A 19,979-nucleotide genomic window follows, 5' to 3' on the forward strand; every position below is an offset into this window, starting at 1 on the left:
TGCCCCCTCCCCCATTCTTTCTCTTCTCTTTCAAAATGTCTATTAATATGTTAGATCTTCTCATTTTATACTTTAGGTTTCTTAACTCCTCATTTTCCTTCTCTTTATCATTCTAAGCTGCTGTAAATTTTGGCTATTGAGAATAAAGCTGCTATGAAAATTCAAGTGCAAAACTTATATTTTTCTTGGATAAGGTACCTAGGAATGAGGAACTGTGGTTTTAGTAGTAAGAAATATTTATCTTTCCTATGTCAATTACCCTGGAAAAAATGAAAAATACAAACATTTCTTAGTCATATTTCATAATAAAATTTATCAGCACACCTGTTGTGAGATAGTTGAACTCATGCTTTTTCCACCTCTGAAGAGTCACACACTATCATACATTCAACATATTCCAAGATAATGCTTACTAACATGTAGGAAGATACTGTTCTTTACAAACTTCAATATATTATGAATAAAATGCATTCATATTATATATGAACAAAGAAGTCTTATTGAGAACTCTGTTGTGATTTTCTCTTTAGAACAAAGGTAAGAGTTACAAAATCTCTAATTTTAAAAGAGGATGATTTCAATTAGTCCATCTTCAAGGAAATGTATTTATAAACTGCCTACATACTTCTTACACCAGTTATGTCTGCTTTAATTAAGGAACGAAAATTTTCCTCATTTCCCAAGTGAGAAACATTTCCTAAAATCACATCCCCAGGGTTGTTCTTAGTCTAAACTTCCATATAGAAATGTCTGGAATAGAAATTTTTAAATATCAGAATCCAAGTGTCTAAGCTTTCACATTCAAAAGTGCAGAGAATCTCAACATCAACAAACTATATTTCTACGAAAATCAAAATTATGACTTATATAGCCCTTATTTAAATAATAGTGATGTCACTTTAGAGTTAACTGTAGGTAATCACTGGATTGTAATGCATGCAGAGATGAAGAAAATTTCAAGTGTTCCTAAATATCATTATAAAAATGAATATTTTACATTATGTAAAATTATGATTATTATGATCTCTAGAGAAAGATATATAAAGATTATGAACAAATAAACTTCAGTAATGACAAAGTAAAATTTTTACCTTCATTTTCAGTTGCTTTCTAAAATTACTAGTTAGTCTCAACCTCATTGAATTAATGAAAATAAAATGTATCCCATGACAGATTTTTGTGGCAGAACCTAGTCCTTTAAAAAACATATGAAACAAAAATAGCACGAGAAGTTTCCGGGTACAAATTATAATATAATATTTAGATCCCCTCAACCAATTCTTGGAAACTCAACGTCATTGTTTGTAAACTAGTCATATAAAATGATTCTAAAAGTATAAATGAGTTTACATCGACCAATTGACTCTGACAAGCTGCCATCCCACCACCTACCACAGATAGCGTCCAACAGAAGCTTGTGGTGCTTAAAACACATTTCACCACCTGCCAAGGAGGCAGACTCCACGGTGGAGAAGACTGGAGCTGTAAGACACAGGTGACAATGTGCCACACAGTGGCAGTGGTGCTGGCCAGTGGAGCAGGGGTATGCATTGTGTATCCCCCAGAACCCAAGAAGGCTGCTCTGCCTGCATCAGTGTACCCTTGTGTGGCACAGAACTTGCAGAATTTTAGCTTCTGTGGAGTTCTCTGAGGACGAATGCGTGTACTGCCATCAGGCAGTTAGAGGTAAAGACATCAAGATGCTTTCAATCCTGGATCCTGGAGTGAAGAGGCTGAACTTTGTACCCTGATTGTACAGCAGGTTAAATTCTACATACCATCCTCTCTGGAGCTGCTGCCACAACTTCTCCTGGTGGGTGAAGAGTCATCACAGTGCTTTTTCACAGGGGGAATGTAAGAAGGAATGACAGCCTGGGCACAGCTCTGCACAAAGTGAAACACCTCCTTCTTGGAGGGAGAGTCAAGGTCATCAAAAAAGATACCCCCAATACCCCTCCACTCCCCATGATGGGCTATAAAAAAGTCATCGTCACATCATTTTTAAAATTTTGGGTAGAGATCTGCACCGTGTTGGTCACAAGCCTCCTTTAGAGTCCCATGAAAATGGACTGCATCCTCTTGGTTCAAGTATGTTGGGGTAAGGTCACATCCACCACCAAACCACCACTGCTTGTTACCTACCAGATCAAGGCATGTGATTCTGATGTGGACTTGGAGATGCCAAGGAAATGTATTATAATTCTGATGTCTGGGTATGAGGCATACTGGAGTCTCAGTAATAGGAAACACGCTAGGAAAGAGTGAGCTGGGACTGGGCTAAGGTTTGGGATTTGAGGGAGAGACATGGCCATGGAGGTTGGCTCTCAGCAGGCTGTGGGAATGTCCAGGGTTTCTGATGAGTCCAGAGTTCTCAGCTAAATCCTCAAGGTTGGTCTGTAGAGCACACAGTCAAGGCACTGGCATCTGGACTGGCCAGAATGGCAGTTAACTAAATGTTCAGTAGCCAGCCAGGGGTCTAACACCTCCGGGGAGATCTGACAAAATATAGCAGCACCTCTGCCAACTACTGTGTCCTCTGGTCCTAGCACCAAGTAGGTGCTCATTAACAATCTGTTGTGTGAACAGATGGGGAAAGAAATGAAAATAAAGTTCATATTTTGGGGACTGATAAGTACCAGGCAGGAATCTGCTTCCAACCTTTGCCCTAGACTCCTAACCAAACAGGAAGAATCTGGAGAGATACCTCTAGTGGTGGTTTTGTAGATTCCTTTGGGATTTCTACATAAACAATTATATCATCTGCAAATAGGAGCAGTTTTGCCTTTTTCTTTCTGATCTTTAAGCCTTCTACTTCATTTTCTTGACTTAGTGCAATGGCTCGAACCTCCAGTGTATTGTTGAATAAAAGCGATAAAAGCAGACATCTTTGCCTTGTTCCTGATCTTAGGGAGAAATGATTCAGTCTTTCACCATTAAGTATGAAGTTAACTGTAGGTTTTTTGCAGATGTTCTTTATTTCTAGAAATTAATAGTTGAATTTAGAGGCTTGATCAGACTGAGGTGTAATTTTTTTGGTGTGGGGCAAGACTACAAAGGTGTAATTTTATCAAGGGATATGTAATATCTGTATATTTTTGTGATATTAGCAGCCATTGACGATTGTTGCCTATAGCAATTATTAAATTATAGGTTACAAACGGTTATATTCTAATTTTGTTAATTTCTTATTCATTTATTAACTGGGATACTACTATGGAGAAAATTTTCCTTCATAAACCTTCTGGTTACCCTGCTACACAGTTCCTATAGGAAGGACAGAGAAATGCTTGATTGTTTTCTTTCATTTATCCATTTTCAGAATAGTGAATTGGTTCCATAGCATCTTCCAAAGGTGTTTTTAAAACATAAGCTATGAATTCACTATGTATTTCAGTCTAGTTAGTCATTCTTATTGATGACAAATAATTGTGTACTTTTCTAAGTTCTTTTAGAATTTGGTATTTATCACTTTCCCTCTAGGTTTGTAGTTAGGTCTTCATTCTTTGTATAATCCATGTCTTCTGCTAAGATCTGACAATATAAATACACTCTTGCTTGCATGATTAAGGACAGAAGGAAGATGTATTGAAAGACTAATTTCTAATATCTATGAATAAAGAATGGAACTGTTTGCCTCTGAATCACACTTCAGCTATATGGCAGCATATTCTAAGAAACCTTGGAAATTTGTGAATAAAACCATAAAATCAAACTTTTCTTTGACTGGAACTTACAGAACAAGCTTTTGGTGTCAAGGCTCTTATGTTAAAGGTGATATATGTCAGAATAGAAGTCATAATTTTAAATTTCTTGGAAAAAAACCAAGCATTGGAAAACCCTATATATTCCTGTATAACTACAGAGGAGAAAGTCTGACACATACTGTGTATTTTTGCTGTAATGTTAACTTCATGTGGTTTAGCTGTTTGCCTTGAGGCATGTGTACATAACCTTCTGAACACCAATTTAGCTTATAATATGCCAGTTTCCTAACAATTATTATTGTTCTAAAGTATAACATTTCACTGTTCAACATCAAATACGTACACAAAGGGAATTAAAATTTATGGAGTTTCCTGAGCTTACACAGTGTCTCTACATAGTAAGTGTGGAAAATGGTTTCTTTTCTATTAGCTTTATTTTAATTTTTCCCCTGATTATAAAAATAATATTGCAAACATTTAACAAAATAGGGATCACCATAATCCTGCCCACAAAGTAATATATTAAATTGCATACCTAGATGAAGATCTAAGTGTAGACACTCACAAAGATCTTGAAGGAGATTTACATTTACTTTACCAAAAAATACAGGCAAGTTATTTCTGACAAAACATAGGTGATTTAAAAAAAAAAAAACTTTCACAAGTTTCGAACAGTTTGTATTTTTGGCAATGAGTGTATAATGTACGTGTATACATAATATACATATATGTGTGTATACATACATGCATGTGTATATGGGGGGCAGAGGAAGGGGGGAAGGAGGAGAGGTGTACATATGCAGAGAAAATTTCTGAAATGAATGGCACCAACATGATTTAACAATTACAGATAACATTTTTAAGGGAGATTTGTTGTTAGTGCCTAATGTCTGTCACAGTACATACTAGCCAAACAGAAAATGTGTGTTATATCAGTTTGTGTTGGTTTAAATTTCATGAATTTAAGAACTTTTGATTAAAATATATTCACTACCATATATAAAATAAATAACCAACAAGGGCCTACTGTATAGAAATTATAAAACAGTTTTTTGTGGTTATACAGCAATGGAAATGAAACAGAACCCTAGGTGGTTCCTAGGTAGAGAGTCTAAATTCACGTATTATGTGAATAATTCCTATGAAAAAGGGGTTTCCTTTTATTTTTCTTTGTTTCCTTTTAAGATTAGACATGTGTTTCTTTAGTTTCTGTCAAATCTCTTTACTAAAATTACCAGATTGCTCGTAGAAATCATTTCATCCCTCACTGAATTATTCTCCAACATAACTACTTCTTCAGTGGTGCATAGGGGTGGTTTAATGCTAGTAAGATAAGAAGGATGTTTAGTACTGCCTTTCCTCAACCGTTCTTGGTTTCCTTGGCTTTCTAGGATGTGGAGAGCATCTTGTGCGCACCATACTGGCTAGAGAATGTTCACACGCTTTACAAGCTGAAGATGCCCACCAAGCTCTGCTGGAAACTATGCAAAACAAGTTTATCAGTAAGTATAACATTAAGAAAATTACTTCCTTGTAAATAGAGGTTGTTCCTCTGAGCTGTAAGCTTCATGAGTCAGATGCCACATTTGTACTGCTAGACCTAGGTCCAGGGTTTAGCATGGACTTAGACCCTAAGTTAACATTGGCTGTGAAAAGAAATTCCATCAAAATAGCTACTACTGCATGAAATTTACCATATCACCAATGTAATGCCCAAGTTGTGAGACACTGTCCAGGATTAGAGTCATACACAGTGGAATAAAATTCTACTAAAACAAAATTCAAGGGGCAACCTCATTTAAAAGTTTTTCTGTAATAGAATTTGACTCTTTTTTAAAAAAAAGTTAATGTTGTATTCATGAATCCAGTGCTGCCACACACAGTTGTCTAGGGTTGAGTTGAAATCTGGCCTGGCTTCATTTGCCAAACCCATATAACCTGATGTGAGGCTGCATCTGGTTGGAGGAAGAGATGGCTTTTTCTAATATGCAGGAAGATTTTGTGTAGCCTCGCAATGGCCCTGTAGATAACTGTTACTGTGGATTAAAACTATTTGACTCGGGTTTTTCCCATCATTTAACATTGAGCTTACCACTATGGTAAAGGCTTGTGAAGTTGTATAAAAAATATAAAATGTAGTTAAAAATAAGGGGGACTTACCTGGCAGTCCAGTGGTTAAGACTCCATGGTCCCAAGGCAGGGAGCGTGGGTTCGATCCCTGGTTGGGGAACTAAGATCCCACATGCCACACAGCATGGCCAAAAAATAAAATAAATAAATGAATGAATGAATGAATAAATAAATAAAATTGAATAAAAAAAAAAAAAGACGCCTCCTCTAACTCCTCCCAGCAACCCTATCCCATAAAAAACAAAAAAAAACCCCAAAAAACAAGTTAGGGTAATAAGCCATGAACACATAAATGAGGGGAAGAGTATCACAGGGTTAATCTGGGGGGTGTCTCCACGTAGAGAATCAAGACAGGATAATATAAGGTGCTAATTACGTGGTGAGGACAACACAGATGAAAGCGTAGGAAGAAATCACCTGAAAAGGATTCATGGATGATGAACTCCTAGAACTGGCCCCAGGAGGCCGGGAAAGGTGGGGAAGAAAGGAGTGTGAGCACAGACATGACAGTGGGGTTAGGCGTGGTGAGGGCTCGACACCTGCATGACTCTTACCTAGAGGGCAGTGTTCGTGATGTGCAGCGGGGCTGGATAGGCCAGGTGAGGCCAGGTCCCGAGGACCTTAAAATCTCTGTGTAGGAGTTCATGTTCGATCTGATAGAAAGGAGAGAACCCTTATGTATTCTTAAGTTGATCAATAAAATGATGTTTTAGGGGAGGGTTTATAAAGTAGATCTCAGGTTGTCCAAGACCATCTCTATAGGAGACCGACATTAGGGGCTGGAATGGTCCAGGCCATGGAGAGGAAATGGTGATTTTGAGGGAGGGGGTCCATGGAGAAAGTGGAAATATTGATAGATTTTGCTGCTAGGAGTATGTAGCCCTCTGGGTCCATTCAGGAGGTAGAAACCATACATTAGGTTAATCAGGAGGAGTTTAATATAAGGAATTGTTAACTATGATGAAAGAGTAACTGGAGGCTGTAAGGAAGCTCTCTGTGGTGCCCTAGATCTGAGAGTGTCCAGGGAAGGACATGCTTGGGAGGGGCTCAGACCTTGTTGGAGAAGGTGTGGTTCAGCAGGTAGCAGAGAAGTTCACTAGTTTGGCCTGGCTGGGACTGGTCTGGAGTTGCTGGGCAAACAATAGGCCACCCTCCGGAGTGCAGTGTAGATGGGGAACAGATAATCAGCACCTGGTGGCTGGGTATGCCGTGGGAGCCCAGCATCAAGGGGGCGTGCAGAGGACACAGGACTGCAGGACACACAGGCCACAGGGCCCCTGCAGAGGGGACGAATGGTCAGTGTGTGACCACCTGGGCCACAAGGGCTGTGTGCAGGCTGTGCAGGGCCTGGCCCAGGGAGTCCCGATGAGCACCTGTGTGTAACCACTGGGGACCTCTGGTTTCCATGTCGACAGGGCCCAGCCTGCCAGGTCACAGCAGGGCTGCGTCCTGGGCCTGTGTCTGGGGCAGACTTTACCAGATGTCCCACACCTACATTGACTCTTCTCCCCAGCCCATGGTGGACAGTGCAGGCAGGGTGCCTGTTGTAACTCTTTTAACGTTCCCTAACTCGGTTTAATGCCTGACTCCTTGCCCTCATTCTGTTAGTCCTCTCCACGTAAGCCTGGTCTCTTTTTACATGGTACTTTATATTTGTTTTGCTGCCATTTTGTCTTCGTTGGGTGGCATCTGGATTCCAGGGACTTTCTGTGTCACTGTGGAGGGACCATCTGGCTCATGGCCGCCCTCTTCCCTCTGTTGGCTTGTGCTGGGATGGGCTTGCGCTCCACCTCCCCATGGGTCACTGGCCTCTCTCCCTGATGAATTCACTATGGTGTCTGTGGTCTTGTTGTAACCTCTGGCTTCTGCAGAGCCACTGACAGCAGATGCTAGTGGTAATGGGGTCAGGTGGTCTGAAAACATAGAATAATAAGGGGATTGTCAAGCCCTCTTGGCCCAAGCATATCAGGCTACTTTTCCACTCTATTCCTAGAGAGCCTTACCGGCCTGAAGGTGGCATGGCAATGGGCAACGTCCCTACCTGGCTTCCTGTTCCTTTAAGCCTCATCTGTTCTTGGATCCTCTGAATCTAGGGCTTTGTCACTGGCTCCTCTTTTTCTTCCACCCTCACCAGCTTGGGAAGAGGAACAGAAACCCATACCAGGAATCAATGCTTTTCTTCTAGTTTTCCCAAAAATGTCAAGGTGTCCAGTCACACCCCTACCCCAGCCCTACCCTTAGGATACTGGTGGGGACCTGGCTAAGCAAGGGTTGCCCCAAACCATTTGCCAAAATTTAGGCTTTACCTGTTTAAAACACTTTTCATCTCAAAGCTGTCTCTACTTAGAATTTATGAAAATCCACTCAAGGATAAAATATAAGTTTTATAATATAAGCATGCAACTGATGGGATAGATGGGGCATTCCAGGGATGGGAATAAAACGGAATTACTGGACTTCCCTGGTGGCGCAGTGGTTAAGAATCTGCCTGCCAATGCAGGGGACACAGGTTTGAGCCCTGGTCTGGGAAGATCCCACATGCCGTGGAGCAACTAAGCCCATGCGCCACAACTACTGAGCCTGCGCTCTAGAGCCCGCAAGCCACAACTGCTGAAGCCTGTGCCCCTAGAGCCTGTGCTCCTCAACAAGAGAAGCCACTGCAACGAGAAGCCTGCACACCACAACAAAGAGTAGGCCCCGCTCGCCGCAACTAGAGAAAACCCGCCTGCAGCAGCAAAGACCCAATGCAGCCAAAAACAAAAAAATATAAATAAATACATAAATTTATTTAAAAAAAACTGAATTACTTCCTCAGATTTATAAGCATTGTTGCTTAGGCCTTTAATACGTATCGTGCCCTCTTAGGAAAGATTTTTAGGGTAGAGAGAGAAAGAAAAACAGATTATAGGCAAGAAACAGCTGGATTTATCTGAAGGAAGAACAGAGTGAATAACTAGAAAAAATTTCAATATGAAGAGGTTTTATACAGGTGCTTTCTTCCAGTTATTTGACCTGAGGTCATGAAAACATAAATAACGGTATGAACTACATGCATGCTGGTAAGAATCACTTGATGGCAAATTGTGAGCTGAGGAATGCATTAGGAATGGACTTTGAGGTCTGCCTTCGGTGATCTTTCAGAAAAAGGTTGATGATGTTCATGTTACTACATCTTCAAATATATCAGAATCAGACTTGAGTCTCCTTGTTCTTTTGTTTTAACAATTACCATCTGGAATGCTGTTTTTAAGGGAAACCAAATTCTTGGCCTGAACAGCCTGTGTAATTTATGTAATTTGCTAATAGTTGCCCAGCTATACCAGTTTTCAGGTGAAAACTCGACACTCAGGAGAAGTTCACTTCCTGGGAGCCCTGCAATAGGTGTGTGATGACGGCACATGGTAATTTTCTCCGTGTTGAGAGTGACCTGAACTCTTTACTGTGTCTGAAACCACAGATTGATTCACTAGCTAGTTGTACATCTCCAGATTTGGGTCCATGCTGAGGAGTTCCTGAGCTCCACTCCTTTCTCTTCTGATGCTTCGTTGTCCTCTTTGTATAACTCTTGAAACTCCTCAGAGAGTTGGGCTGTAGTACTTCATTTTTCCACTGGATCCCATGACCTAATGCATATTGAACACTCATCTTAAAAATTCCAGACTCTTGGAAAGGAATCAGAAATTTCAGAACTCATCAACCCTGCTCACTAAATCGTTGAAGAAACTTATTTTGCAATAGTTCAGTGACTTGTCCAAAGTCACCTGGTTAGTCAGTGGGTGTTCATTCTGCAAGGTCACACTGCACCCCCCCCCCCCCCCCCCCCCCACTTTTTAAGCAAAATAAAATGTGGAATACAGAAAAACAGTGTCCTGGGAGTTAAGACAGCTGAGTTCCACTCTTAACTCTGTGTCTGACTCACTGAATCTATCAAGTTACTTAAGTTCTGTTTTGTTTTCTTAAAAAAAAAAGAAAAAAGTTAGACAAGAGACAGTTTCTAAATTCCTCCACCATGCTAAGTTTTATGAATTCTGTACCATATTACACCTGTAAATATGTGGTTCTTTTTAATCAGGTGATTTGGGATTGGAAAATCAAAAATTTCTGGGACCACTTGGGAACTATCAAGAAGCATGGATGATATTTACAAAGTGATTAGAATGAAATAAATTGAATTTACCAGGGACCTGGATGAGAAGCAAGGTCTGGTTCTTTCCTGTTTTAACAGTGATGAAATTAGTTGTTGATTTTAGGACAAGCCTCTTTGTTCTTAGTTTCCTCGTGTATAAAACGAGGGGGCCTAGCTCGATGGTCCCCAAAGTCCTTTCTAGCTCCAAAATTGTATTTGGTCCCTGGTTTGTTCACAGGCCAATCTAAACTGTGTGTGTGAAAGTACAGTCGTAAAGCAATTTAGTCCTTAGTTGAAACTATAAATTAAAGCTATTAAAGGTGGATCGGAAGTTTCTATTGAGGTGATTTGGTTGAAATCCTTTCTGGTGATGGCTGTGGTAAGCTAGCCACCGCTTCCTCGGTTTTGTGGAAAGGCATCACGATACTCTTCCTTTCTTGCTTCCTTTGTTTTTTCTTAAACAAAAAAAAGATTTGCATAAATAATATATCTAGAGATTCTCACTGCAGTATATACTTAGAAACATTTTATATAATAATCAGGACAGACTTATTCCAAGACTCCGGTGGTTCTTCAGTCACAGTTCTGGTTTTCCTGCCCAGGCACTGGTTCCTGTGGCGGTTTCTGCTCATGAGGCTCTGCTCTGATGCTGTGATTCTCTATATATGACTGTCTGTCTCTCCAGTTGTAGGGGAAGTTGTTTACCTTTTGATCTCACTTTTCTGACGGATCTAAGAAGAGTTGTTGATTTTTCAGTTTCTTTAGCTTTTTACTTGTTAGGATAGAGCGGTGACCTCTGAAGTCATTACATGCTGGACCAGAAACCAGAAGTCTCCTCCACAGTCTTTTTCCAACGGTTATTATCACATTAAAAATTTTTTTCTATAATCAAGGATTAAAAAAAATGGTTTCCAGTTTAATTTGTCTTTTTCTGATGAGTAAATTTTCAAATATAACTTGGCCTTTTATATTAATCTGTGAATTATCTGCTAATAGCTTTAGACCATTTTTCTGTTGGGTGATTTTCTTTTAATTGACATTTAACTTTTATTAATGGTAAAATTACCTTAAATAAAATATTCTAAAATGACACAGCAATAACCATTTGTACAGAATTTTAAAATAACCCTCTCTTTTTGAGTGATGTTATGTTTGATATCTGTGACCTTCTGCAATAATGAGGGATTTTTTAAAAAGTAATTTTACACTGGATTAAATAATTTGTTTTTATGTATTTTTTCTAAAGTAGTCAGCAACTTATTAAAATAAAGATTTTTCCAGTTTTTTTTGTAGTTTGAAACAAACTCTGAAATTATCTTAAATGTAGGGTTCTTTTAAAAATCTATTTTTGATAAATGAGGCTTTAATGTGATAGAGTAAAATTGAAAGACATTTTGAAGATTAAAATGTTTTCGTTTCCACTTGTATTACCATTATGCCAAGATCCAGAGCTTTGGTTTGACTTAATGTAGGAAGCGTAAAACAGAATAACCGATTTGTGCATTTTTTTTTTAAAAACCCACTGTTTGTGTAACGTACAAAATCCATAAAAATGGGTACTGTAAAAATAGTTCCTTAATAATACTTCATGCTAACCAGCTGATTATAGACTGAATGCTTAGTTAAGTAAGGAAAAGAAATAAATAGATTTCCTTTTTAGTTGAGCTTTTTAAATTACACACACACAGGCACACACAGACACACACATATAAAAGCTCTTACAATGATTCAGATGTGACTTTTCCTATTCATGGTTATTTTTGAACAAACTTGGTTTCATGAATTATTCCTTTTTCATGCAAACTGTGGCTGCATGTGTGGTATGTGAACTTCAGGGTGGCCTTATAGCTTACTGCCCAGTTCTCAACAAGTAATGTCATAGTACTTTTTTTTGTTGGTTTGGCTGTCTACTAAATATAATGGTTGATAAAATGCTATCTGTAAAAACCAAATTTCCCTTTTCTTCTCTTTGAATTTCTAAGCTAACTTGTTGGTATCATCAACCTACAGTCTATGTGACTATTATTGAAAAATTCTATGTGGTATATAGTATTACGATTAAAAAAAGAAGCTTTTGCTCTATGTTCTTTTATTTTATCCCTTTGGGGAATGCTTACACTCTTTCTGACATCATAGGTTTACTGTCAAATGCAGAATGCCATCAAAAATTGAGATTGAAGGGAGTCCACTCTTGTGGTTTTCTGCCAACTTGAGAAATTATATTTGATAAATATTTTCTTTTAATGACCAAATTCTTAGCTAAAACCCTGATAATTCATAAGCATTAGCTTTGATAGGAGGAACAAAAGTACATTGTCATTACACATTTTAACGTCTCATCTGAGGTCATATATTATGTTTCATGAGTTTCTTTATAATTTAGAAAACTTAAAATATATACTCGTCTCTTTACCAGTAGTGCATTTTTGGAATTTTACAAGACTTTTCTCCTATTCTTCATGCACATTTCTTTTTTTCAAACACTAAAATCTTTTTCGTAAGAGAACATATTTTTTTTAAACCAATTCAAAAAATCAAAGATGTTTCTCCTTCATTATCATAAACATTGTGATATATGTAGCGTGTTGTACTCACATGTCCAAATTGCAAAATCAGGAATATAATAAATTAGGCATCCCAAAGCATTATTTATCACTAATCCTTGGGCCTTAGGGTTTTATAAATACTTTCAGAATTTTTTTTTTTTTTTTTTGCGGTACGCAGGCCTCTCACTGCCGTGGCCTCTCCCGTTGCGGAGCACAGGCTCCGGACACACAGGCTCAGCGGCCATGGCTCATGGGCCCAGCCGCTCCGAGGCATGTGGGATCTTCCCGGACCGGGGCACGAACCCGTGTCCCGTCCCCTGCATCGGCAGGCGGACTCTCAACCACTGCGCCACCAGGGAAGCCCTTTCAGAATTTTTAACGTGTTTTTATTTAATAAATATTCATGAAAGTCATGAATGTACTTTGCTGGCTACTGTGACAGATACACAGATAAATACACCATATCAACCTTACTGTCAAGGAATTTGCAATCTAGGAGAAGAAAAAAGGCAAATGTACAGTAAATAAAAAGTAAGATGCAATAAGTTTCATACTAAAGTTCAGGAAATATAGGGGACTTCCATTCCTGGCAGTTTCATCAGATGGAGATCCTGGAACCTTTGACTGCAAATAATCTAACAATGCTGGACAAAATATTAATGGCAAAATCACATTTTCCAATGAATGGGTGAGAATCTTCGTTTAAGATTGTCCTAGTTTTATGAAGCTCCCAGGGGCTTGACACAAGTAAATGAAAATCCTTCCTGAAGCAATACTCTTTCAACTCAGATCTCAAAGAAGTGCTCAACTATGAATTCAAAATAAAAACTTAAATTAAAATGAAACACACATGAAGTAGAGTTACCATGAGAGAAAGTATGTCAATAGAAACTTTAACCAGACTACCAAAGACTTTAGATATTAGAATCACTAGGTAGAAAATATGAAATAAATATTTTAGACATTGCTGTTTTTAAGTAGGTATAATCATTTTGGAAAAATATTCATGAGAAGTGGAACACGTGCATGCCCCACAACCCAGAAATCCTAGTCCTGACTACGAACATGTGCCCTGGGTGACACACACAGGAACATGTACAGCATGGCTTTTTCTTAACAACAAAAAAATGGAAGCCATTCTAACATCCATCAGCAGGAGAATACTGTGTGTCAGTGAAAATGAATGGATTACAAAGACACACATCCATATGAATAAACCTTAAAATCATAATACTAAGTTAAAAATACAGTTCGCAAAGGACTGCAGTCAGTGTTGCCACAATTAATATAACTTTGCAAAACCAGACACTATTTCATTATACATGCACATATGGTAAAACTATAAAAGAGAACAGGAAGTTATTGGAAAATAATTCAGGGTAGTGGTTTCCTTTGGGAGAGAATACCTAGGGAGTCTCAACGGTATTAGTAGTGTTGGATTTTTCTAGTTGTTTAGTGGATTAATGGACATTTGTTCTATTAATATGCTTCATAAATTATATGTTCCATATAATTCTTTTTGTATTTTATGAAAAACTTCATAATTAAACTCTTAATATGGTAAAGTAGGAAAAGCAGAGTTCAAAAGAAGCAGAGGGGCTTCCCTGGTGGCGCAGTGGTTGAGAGTCTGCCTGCCGATGCAGGGGACACGAGTTCATGCCCCGGTCCAGGAAGAACCCACATGCCGCGGAGCGGCTGGGCCCGTGAGCCATGGCCATTGAGCCTGCGCATCCAGAGCCTGTGCTCCGCAATGGGAGAGGCCACGGCAGTGAGAGGCCCGCGTACTGCAAAAAAAAAAAAAGAAGCAGAGGAAGAGGTGTCATATCTGGTAGATTGAGGAGAGTGTCATGAATGAGGTACCTTCAGGAGGGAAAATCTAGGACTGGTTTTGTGAGCAGCAAATGATCTGATTTAACAAGTGGACAGAGTATATTAGGGAGAGTGGTGTAATTATAAATGAAAACCCCAAAATTGGACTTACTGAAGTGGAGAGAGCCACATAAGGCTTTGGCAGTGGAGTGTTACAGTAGGATATGGGATGGATTGGAGAAGGGAGGCCCTGTAGGTGAAGCTACTAATTTGAAGGGCATGGCAATTAGAGAAACAGAGCTAGAGTGGATCAAAGGAGAGTTAGGTGCCAGAGACTACTCTCAAAGAGAGAATCTTTGAGATTCTTGATGTTGATTGAATGGGATGGATGCAGTGAAAGAGGCATCAAAGTAACTGGAGTTTTTTTTTAACTTTTAATTTTATATTGGAGTATAGTTGATTAACAGTGTTGTGTTAGTTTCAGGTGTCCAGCAAAGTGATTCAGTTATACATATACATGTATCTATTCTTTTTCAAATTCTTTTCCCATTTAGGTTGTTACACTATATTGAGCAGAGGTCCCTGTATTATACAGTAGGTCCTTGTTTTGAGTCTCCTGGACTTGGAATTACAAGGCCAATAAGAGATTATAAGAATGTCATGCATGGAACATTGGACATGTTCCATGGGGTTGATTTTGACTCGTATGTTGGCATAGAGGTGTTTGTAGGCAAGACAGTCAGTTGGATATATGGGCCTGGAGCTTGAGAGGCAAGTTGAGACTCTGGGCTTGTCTTCGGAATTTATGGTGTCCTTCACAGAATGAATGATCCCGCTGAGGAAGCCAGATCTGCTTGCACGTCATCTCCTCAAGGAGGTCTCTCCTAACCACCCTACCTAAAATTTTAACTTCTCTTACTCTGGTTTGTGTTTCTTCTTGGCACTTGTTTTATTCTGTACTTTTTTATTATTGTCTCTCCTCAGCACGGCATAAACTCTATGAGAGCAGAGATTTTGACTGTTATTTTCCCCCATTTCTGTCTCCCCAGCAGCTAGAAAAGTGTCTAGCAAAGAGAACATTTGTGGAGTGAATGAATGAATGAGAAGGTAAAAACCTTAGAGGGTGTCTGCCCTCAGGGTGGGTGGAAAGAGTATCCTGTGAGGAGACAGGAACGAGGGAGAAAAGATGCGACCGAGGAGGACACTCATCTGGAAGCTAAAGACAGAAGGAATTTTTTGAGATAACCAGGGAGTTTCCATGTGTTTAGAGATATAAAGGAATATCAAGAAAAACCTTTTAGGTCTAGGCATTTGGAGGCTATGAATCAACTTTCAAGCATGTTCAGTGGCAGGGTAAGAAAAGAACTTCACTCAGCAGCTGGAAAGAAGGAGGACCAGAAATGATAGTCTTTCAGCCTTGGTGACAAGCTAGGTGGGTTAGACTTCCATAGATTACTGGCATTGACAACTTTGCATGTAAACTATGCCCCAGTAGCACACAAACTTACTGAAGAATAATACTTTGCCTTTCATCTTTTTTCTTCTTTAACAGGCGTATATCTCATGGAGGGTCACCAAGTTGCAAAATCAATCATATTTTTTTTCCCCATGTGACATAAGATACATATATAGAATCCCAGAATATTTTTAAGTGTATAGAGATTTTACAAATCAGAATAAACTTGAGTGAGTGGAATGGGGACAAAAGGAAAGATAGCAAGTGACTACAAGGTTGACAATCATTTTAGAAATGTGTGTGGTTTTCTAAGGGCCTTTAGGAATGTTCTTTAGGAAGCTAATGGCAGAATTGAATGCTTTTTGCTTGTCTCTTTTTGGGGAGTTGTGCTGAACTCTGAAATACCTCTTAGAGTATCCTTTTTTTTTTTTTTAATAGAGGCTTAAGAAATAATCATATATCTCATTTAAAACAAGGTGCAGAAAGCTTGTGCTGTAAGCTAGGAGGTTGGAGAATAGGAAGAGTGATTGGTTAGATTATACTCAGTGGAATTGTTGAAAGTGGTAAGAATCTGAGATATTGTTTTCTTTCTTTGGCCAAAATGAATGGTTAAAACTCCCATTTATTGACCCGGGTAATCATCATTTGAAAATAAATAGTTCATCTGCTTGTTAAATTGAATAACTCCCAAATTTGTTTTTACAGTGCGTGTTGAGTGTCATAAAGAGAATCATCACAATTTCCAAGAAACCCAGAGGTTACATTCTGTGAGGTGGCCTATGCCTTGTTCCTAAACGAGAGTCTTGAGATAAAGCTGGGTCATCCTGTCCTAGGGAGCTCAGTCATTTTTCTCTTCTTCCTCTCCTCTTACAAATAAGAAAAAAAGAAAAACTTGTGATTGTATTAAATTACTAACAGAATTGATCAGCAGCGGATTGACAAAATGGACTTACCAGAATAAGTGGAAGTGGGTAGCCGGCAATAGAAGTGTGACTTTGTAGGGCTTTGTGCATTCACAGCCCACGCTGGTTTTCTCCCTCTGGCCTAGGTTTCCTGTTTACATAAGACCTCTAGTCTTTTCTTAGAGCCTGGAAATCCCATATATTTTGGATACTTGCAACTTTTGAAATAGCAGGGGATGACTGTGTCAACAACAGCAAATGTGTTCTTACTCAAGCCTTTTGGGAAACAAAGAAAAGACCATTTAAATTAGCTACCAAATTTTGATAACTGGAAATAATTTGGCAATATTATTTGGTTGGAAAGCAAATAATAAGCACAGTACTAAAAACGGAAAAACAAAACAAAACAACTCTGTAAGCAGTGTCACGTTACTTTAAAAAAACCCATAGTTTTGTTGCTGGTCTATTTGATTTCAAAGGTGGCCAGATTTAGGGCCTGTGGACTTGATTATAAAGGTTGGTGCCATCACAGAATTAGGAGCTGCTGAGCTACTCACAATATGTACTTTATTTTGAATTTTATGTTAAAAGATGTTTATGAAGTATTAGGATTTAATTAAAACCACTCAAAGAATTTGTTTCATCCCATGCTGGAAAAAAAAAAAAAAAAAGAAAAAGAAAAAGAAAAATCTTTGTTTCCATATCAGAATTCTTTTTCCTCCAAAGGGTACTGATTAGGTGATCAAAAAGGGTTTTTGTCTGTTCCTTGCGCGGTGAGCACATGGAGAAAAATCACTAATATTAGTTACAGTAAACTCAGAACACATAATTATAATGTTGCAAGAAGGAAAGGAAAATTAAATCATATGAAGCTGAAGGCTGAGTTGTACATATACTGACTGATTAGTTTGAATCGGGCTTAAGTTACATTTGGTGGATGTGGGTAAAATAAAGAAATCCATAATTGTTATAATAGATTTTAGAATTGCTTTTATGGTTGTGAAGTTGCTTCCCCTCATTGTAACCTAATTTTTTAAAAGCCATCAGATATTTGAGAGTAGCCATGACTTTTGAGCCTGTGAGAACCACATATTCATGAGGGAAGACTAGAGTGCATGTAAACAACATTATTCTGAACCTTCTGTGAATGTGGTAAAACCCAGTCCATTCATTAGCATTAATCGTGGGCAGCTCACGCTGAGGGCTTCTCACATGGACCATCTGAGGCTCAACGACACTGATGATTTTCTGGTATTTACCTAATTTCTGGGTTGATTTTCAGTTTCAGATTGGGTAAGCTCAGAGTATCTTCTCTGTTCATTTGTTTTAAGTAGCAGATTTTTATTTATTTAAAACACTTAAATCAATTAGCAGGCTTCATTATTTGAATTTGTGATTAGGAATTCTGTAATTGTATTTGGGGGGTAAATTTGGAATGGGTTTGCTGTTAGTCTGTGTGTGCATTTTAGAGGGTTTTTTTTTTAAAGGTCAGAAACAATCCTGCCTGTCTTCCTTCCCTTCTTTTCTTTTTTTTTTTCCTGTAAAATATAATGCTCTGAAGAGCTCCTTGTTGTATTCTGTAACTATTTAGATACAAAGATGCAAAACAAATGGCCATTTTATAAATCTAGAAACCTGTATTTAAAGAATCTGAACCAAATACCAAATGACTGATAACCAATAAAAATAATGTAGGTTGAAATTAACTCCCTTTGGTTGAATGATTTTGAAGCAATAGCCTTTTTTTTTTTTTTTTTGGCATTACGCGGGCCTCTCACTGTTGTGGCCCCTCTCGTTGCGGAGCACAGGCTCTGGATGCGCAGGCTCAGCGGCCATGGCTCACGGGCCCAGCCGCTCTGCGGCATGTGGGATCCTCCCGGACCAGGGCACGAACCCACGTCCCCTGCATCGGCAGGTGGACTCTCAACCACTGCGCCACTAGGGAAGCCCGAAGCAATAGCTTTTTACACAAAAATGTTTGGGAGTGATTAGCCTTTGATTTTTTTTTAAAAAAAATTCCTTTTTAAGATGATTGGAGAAATTTTAATAGACTAAGTGATGGTACTTATTATTCATAAATGTTGTTTATAAATATTAAAACTATAAACATTAGTCTTATTAATTAGAATTATTAATAGTTTTAGATGTGATAATTTTTAATTTTTTTATTGAAGTATAGTTGATTACCATGTTGTGTTAGTTTCTGGTGTGCAGTAAAGTGATTCATGTGTATATATGTATATAGATTCCTTTTCATAGTTTTTCCATTATGGTTCCTTATGGCATATTGAATATAGTTCCCTGTGCTACAGTAGGACCTTGTTGCTTATCTTTTTTTATATAGTAGTTTATATCTGCTAATCCCAAACTCCTAATTTATCCCTCCCTCACCCCCTTTCCCTCTTTGGTATTGGTACGATTTATATAGGAGAATGTTTTGCCTATGTTCTCTTCTAGGAGTTTTATAGTTTCATGTCTTACATTTAAGTCTTTAAGTCATTTTGAGTTTATTTTTGTGTATGGTGTGAGGGTGTGTTCTAACGTCATTGATTGACGTGCATCTGTCCAGCTTTCCCAGCACCCCTTGCTGAAGAGACTGTCTTTTCTCCATTGTATATTCTTGCCTCCTTTGTCATAGATTAATTGACTGTAGGTGTGCGGGTTTATTTCTGGGCTCTCTCCAATACCACGCTGTTTTGATTACAATAGCTTTGTAATAATGTCTGAAATCGGGGAGGGTTATGCCTCCAGCTCTGTTCTTTTTCCTCAAGATTGCTTTGGCAATCCTGGGTCTTTTATGGTTCCATATAAATGGATTGCTTTGGCAATCCTGGGTCTTTTATGGTTCCATATAAATTTTAGGATTATTCTAGTTCTGTGAAAAAACACTTGATAATATTATTGTGGTTAGGTAAGAAGATGTCCTTGTTCTTAGGCAGTATCTTCTGAAGTATTTAAGATGAAGGGTTGTAATGTTTGACATATACAAATGGCTCAGAAAAAAGTATTTATGACTGTAACGCTTTTGCACTGAAGGCTGATGGTGACTCTGTGGGGTAATTGACTTTCTTTGTAGGAAAGCTTATGATAAAAGTAGCAAATCTTTGAGACTAAAGTTATAACAAAACTGTTTACTATTTAACAAAGCTGAGGGAACAGAACTGGTTTGTAAACGCTGAGAAATTAATGAAAATTATAACATAGTTCACTAAAAGAATGAAAACACATTTAAGGAGAAATCTACAGAAAATAAATGTGTTTAACTTTTAGATGTACATTTATTTGATAGGAGGATTAAATTTTAAT

General features: G+C 38.3%; 1 protein-coding gene across 2 annotated transcripts in view; it reads left to right on the plus strand.

The window, feature by feature from the left end:
• The window catches only part of TASP1 (taspase 1), a 239,160-nt gene that overhangs the window by 142,094 nt on the left and 77,087 nt on the right, over positions 1-19,979 (plus strand). For both annotated transcript variants that reach the window (XM_065892439.1, XM_065892440.1), the window contains one exon: positions 5,096-5,206. In XM_065892439.1, coding sequence (XP_065748511.1) covers positions 5,096-5,206 — 111 coding nt within the window. The remainder of the gene's footprint in view (positions 1-5,095; positions 5,207-19,979) is intronic.

The sequence above is a fragment of the Phocoena phocoena genome, chromosome 15 (assembly GCF_963924675.1).
Source record: "Phocoena phocoena chromosome 15, mPhoPho1.1, whole genome shotgun sequence".
Classification (NCBI taxonomy): Eukaryota; Metazoa; Chordata; class Mammalia; order Artiodactyla; family Phocoenidae; genus Phocoena; species Phocoena phocoena.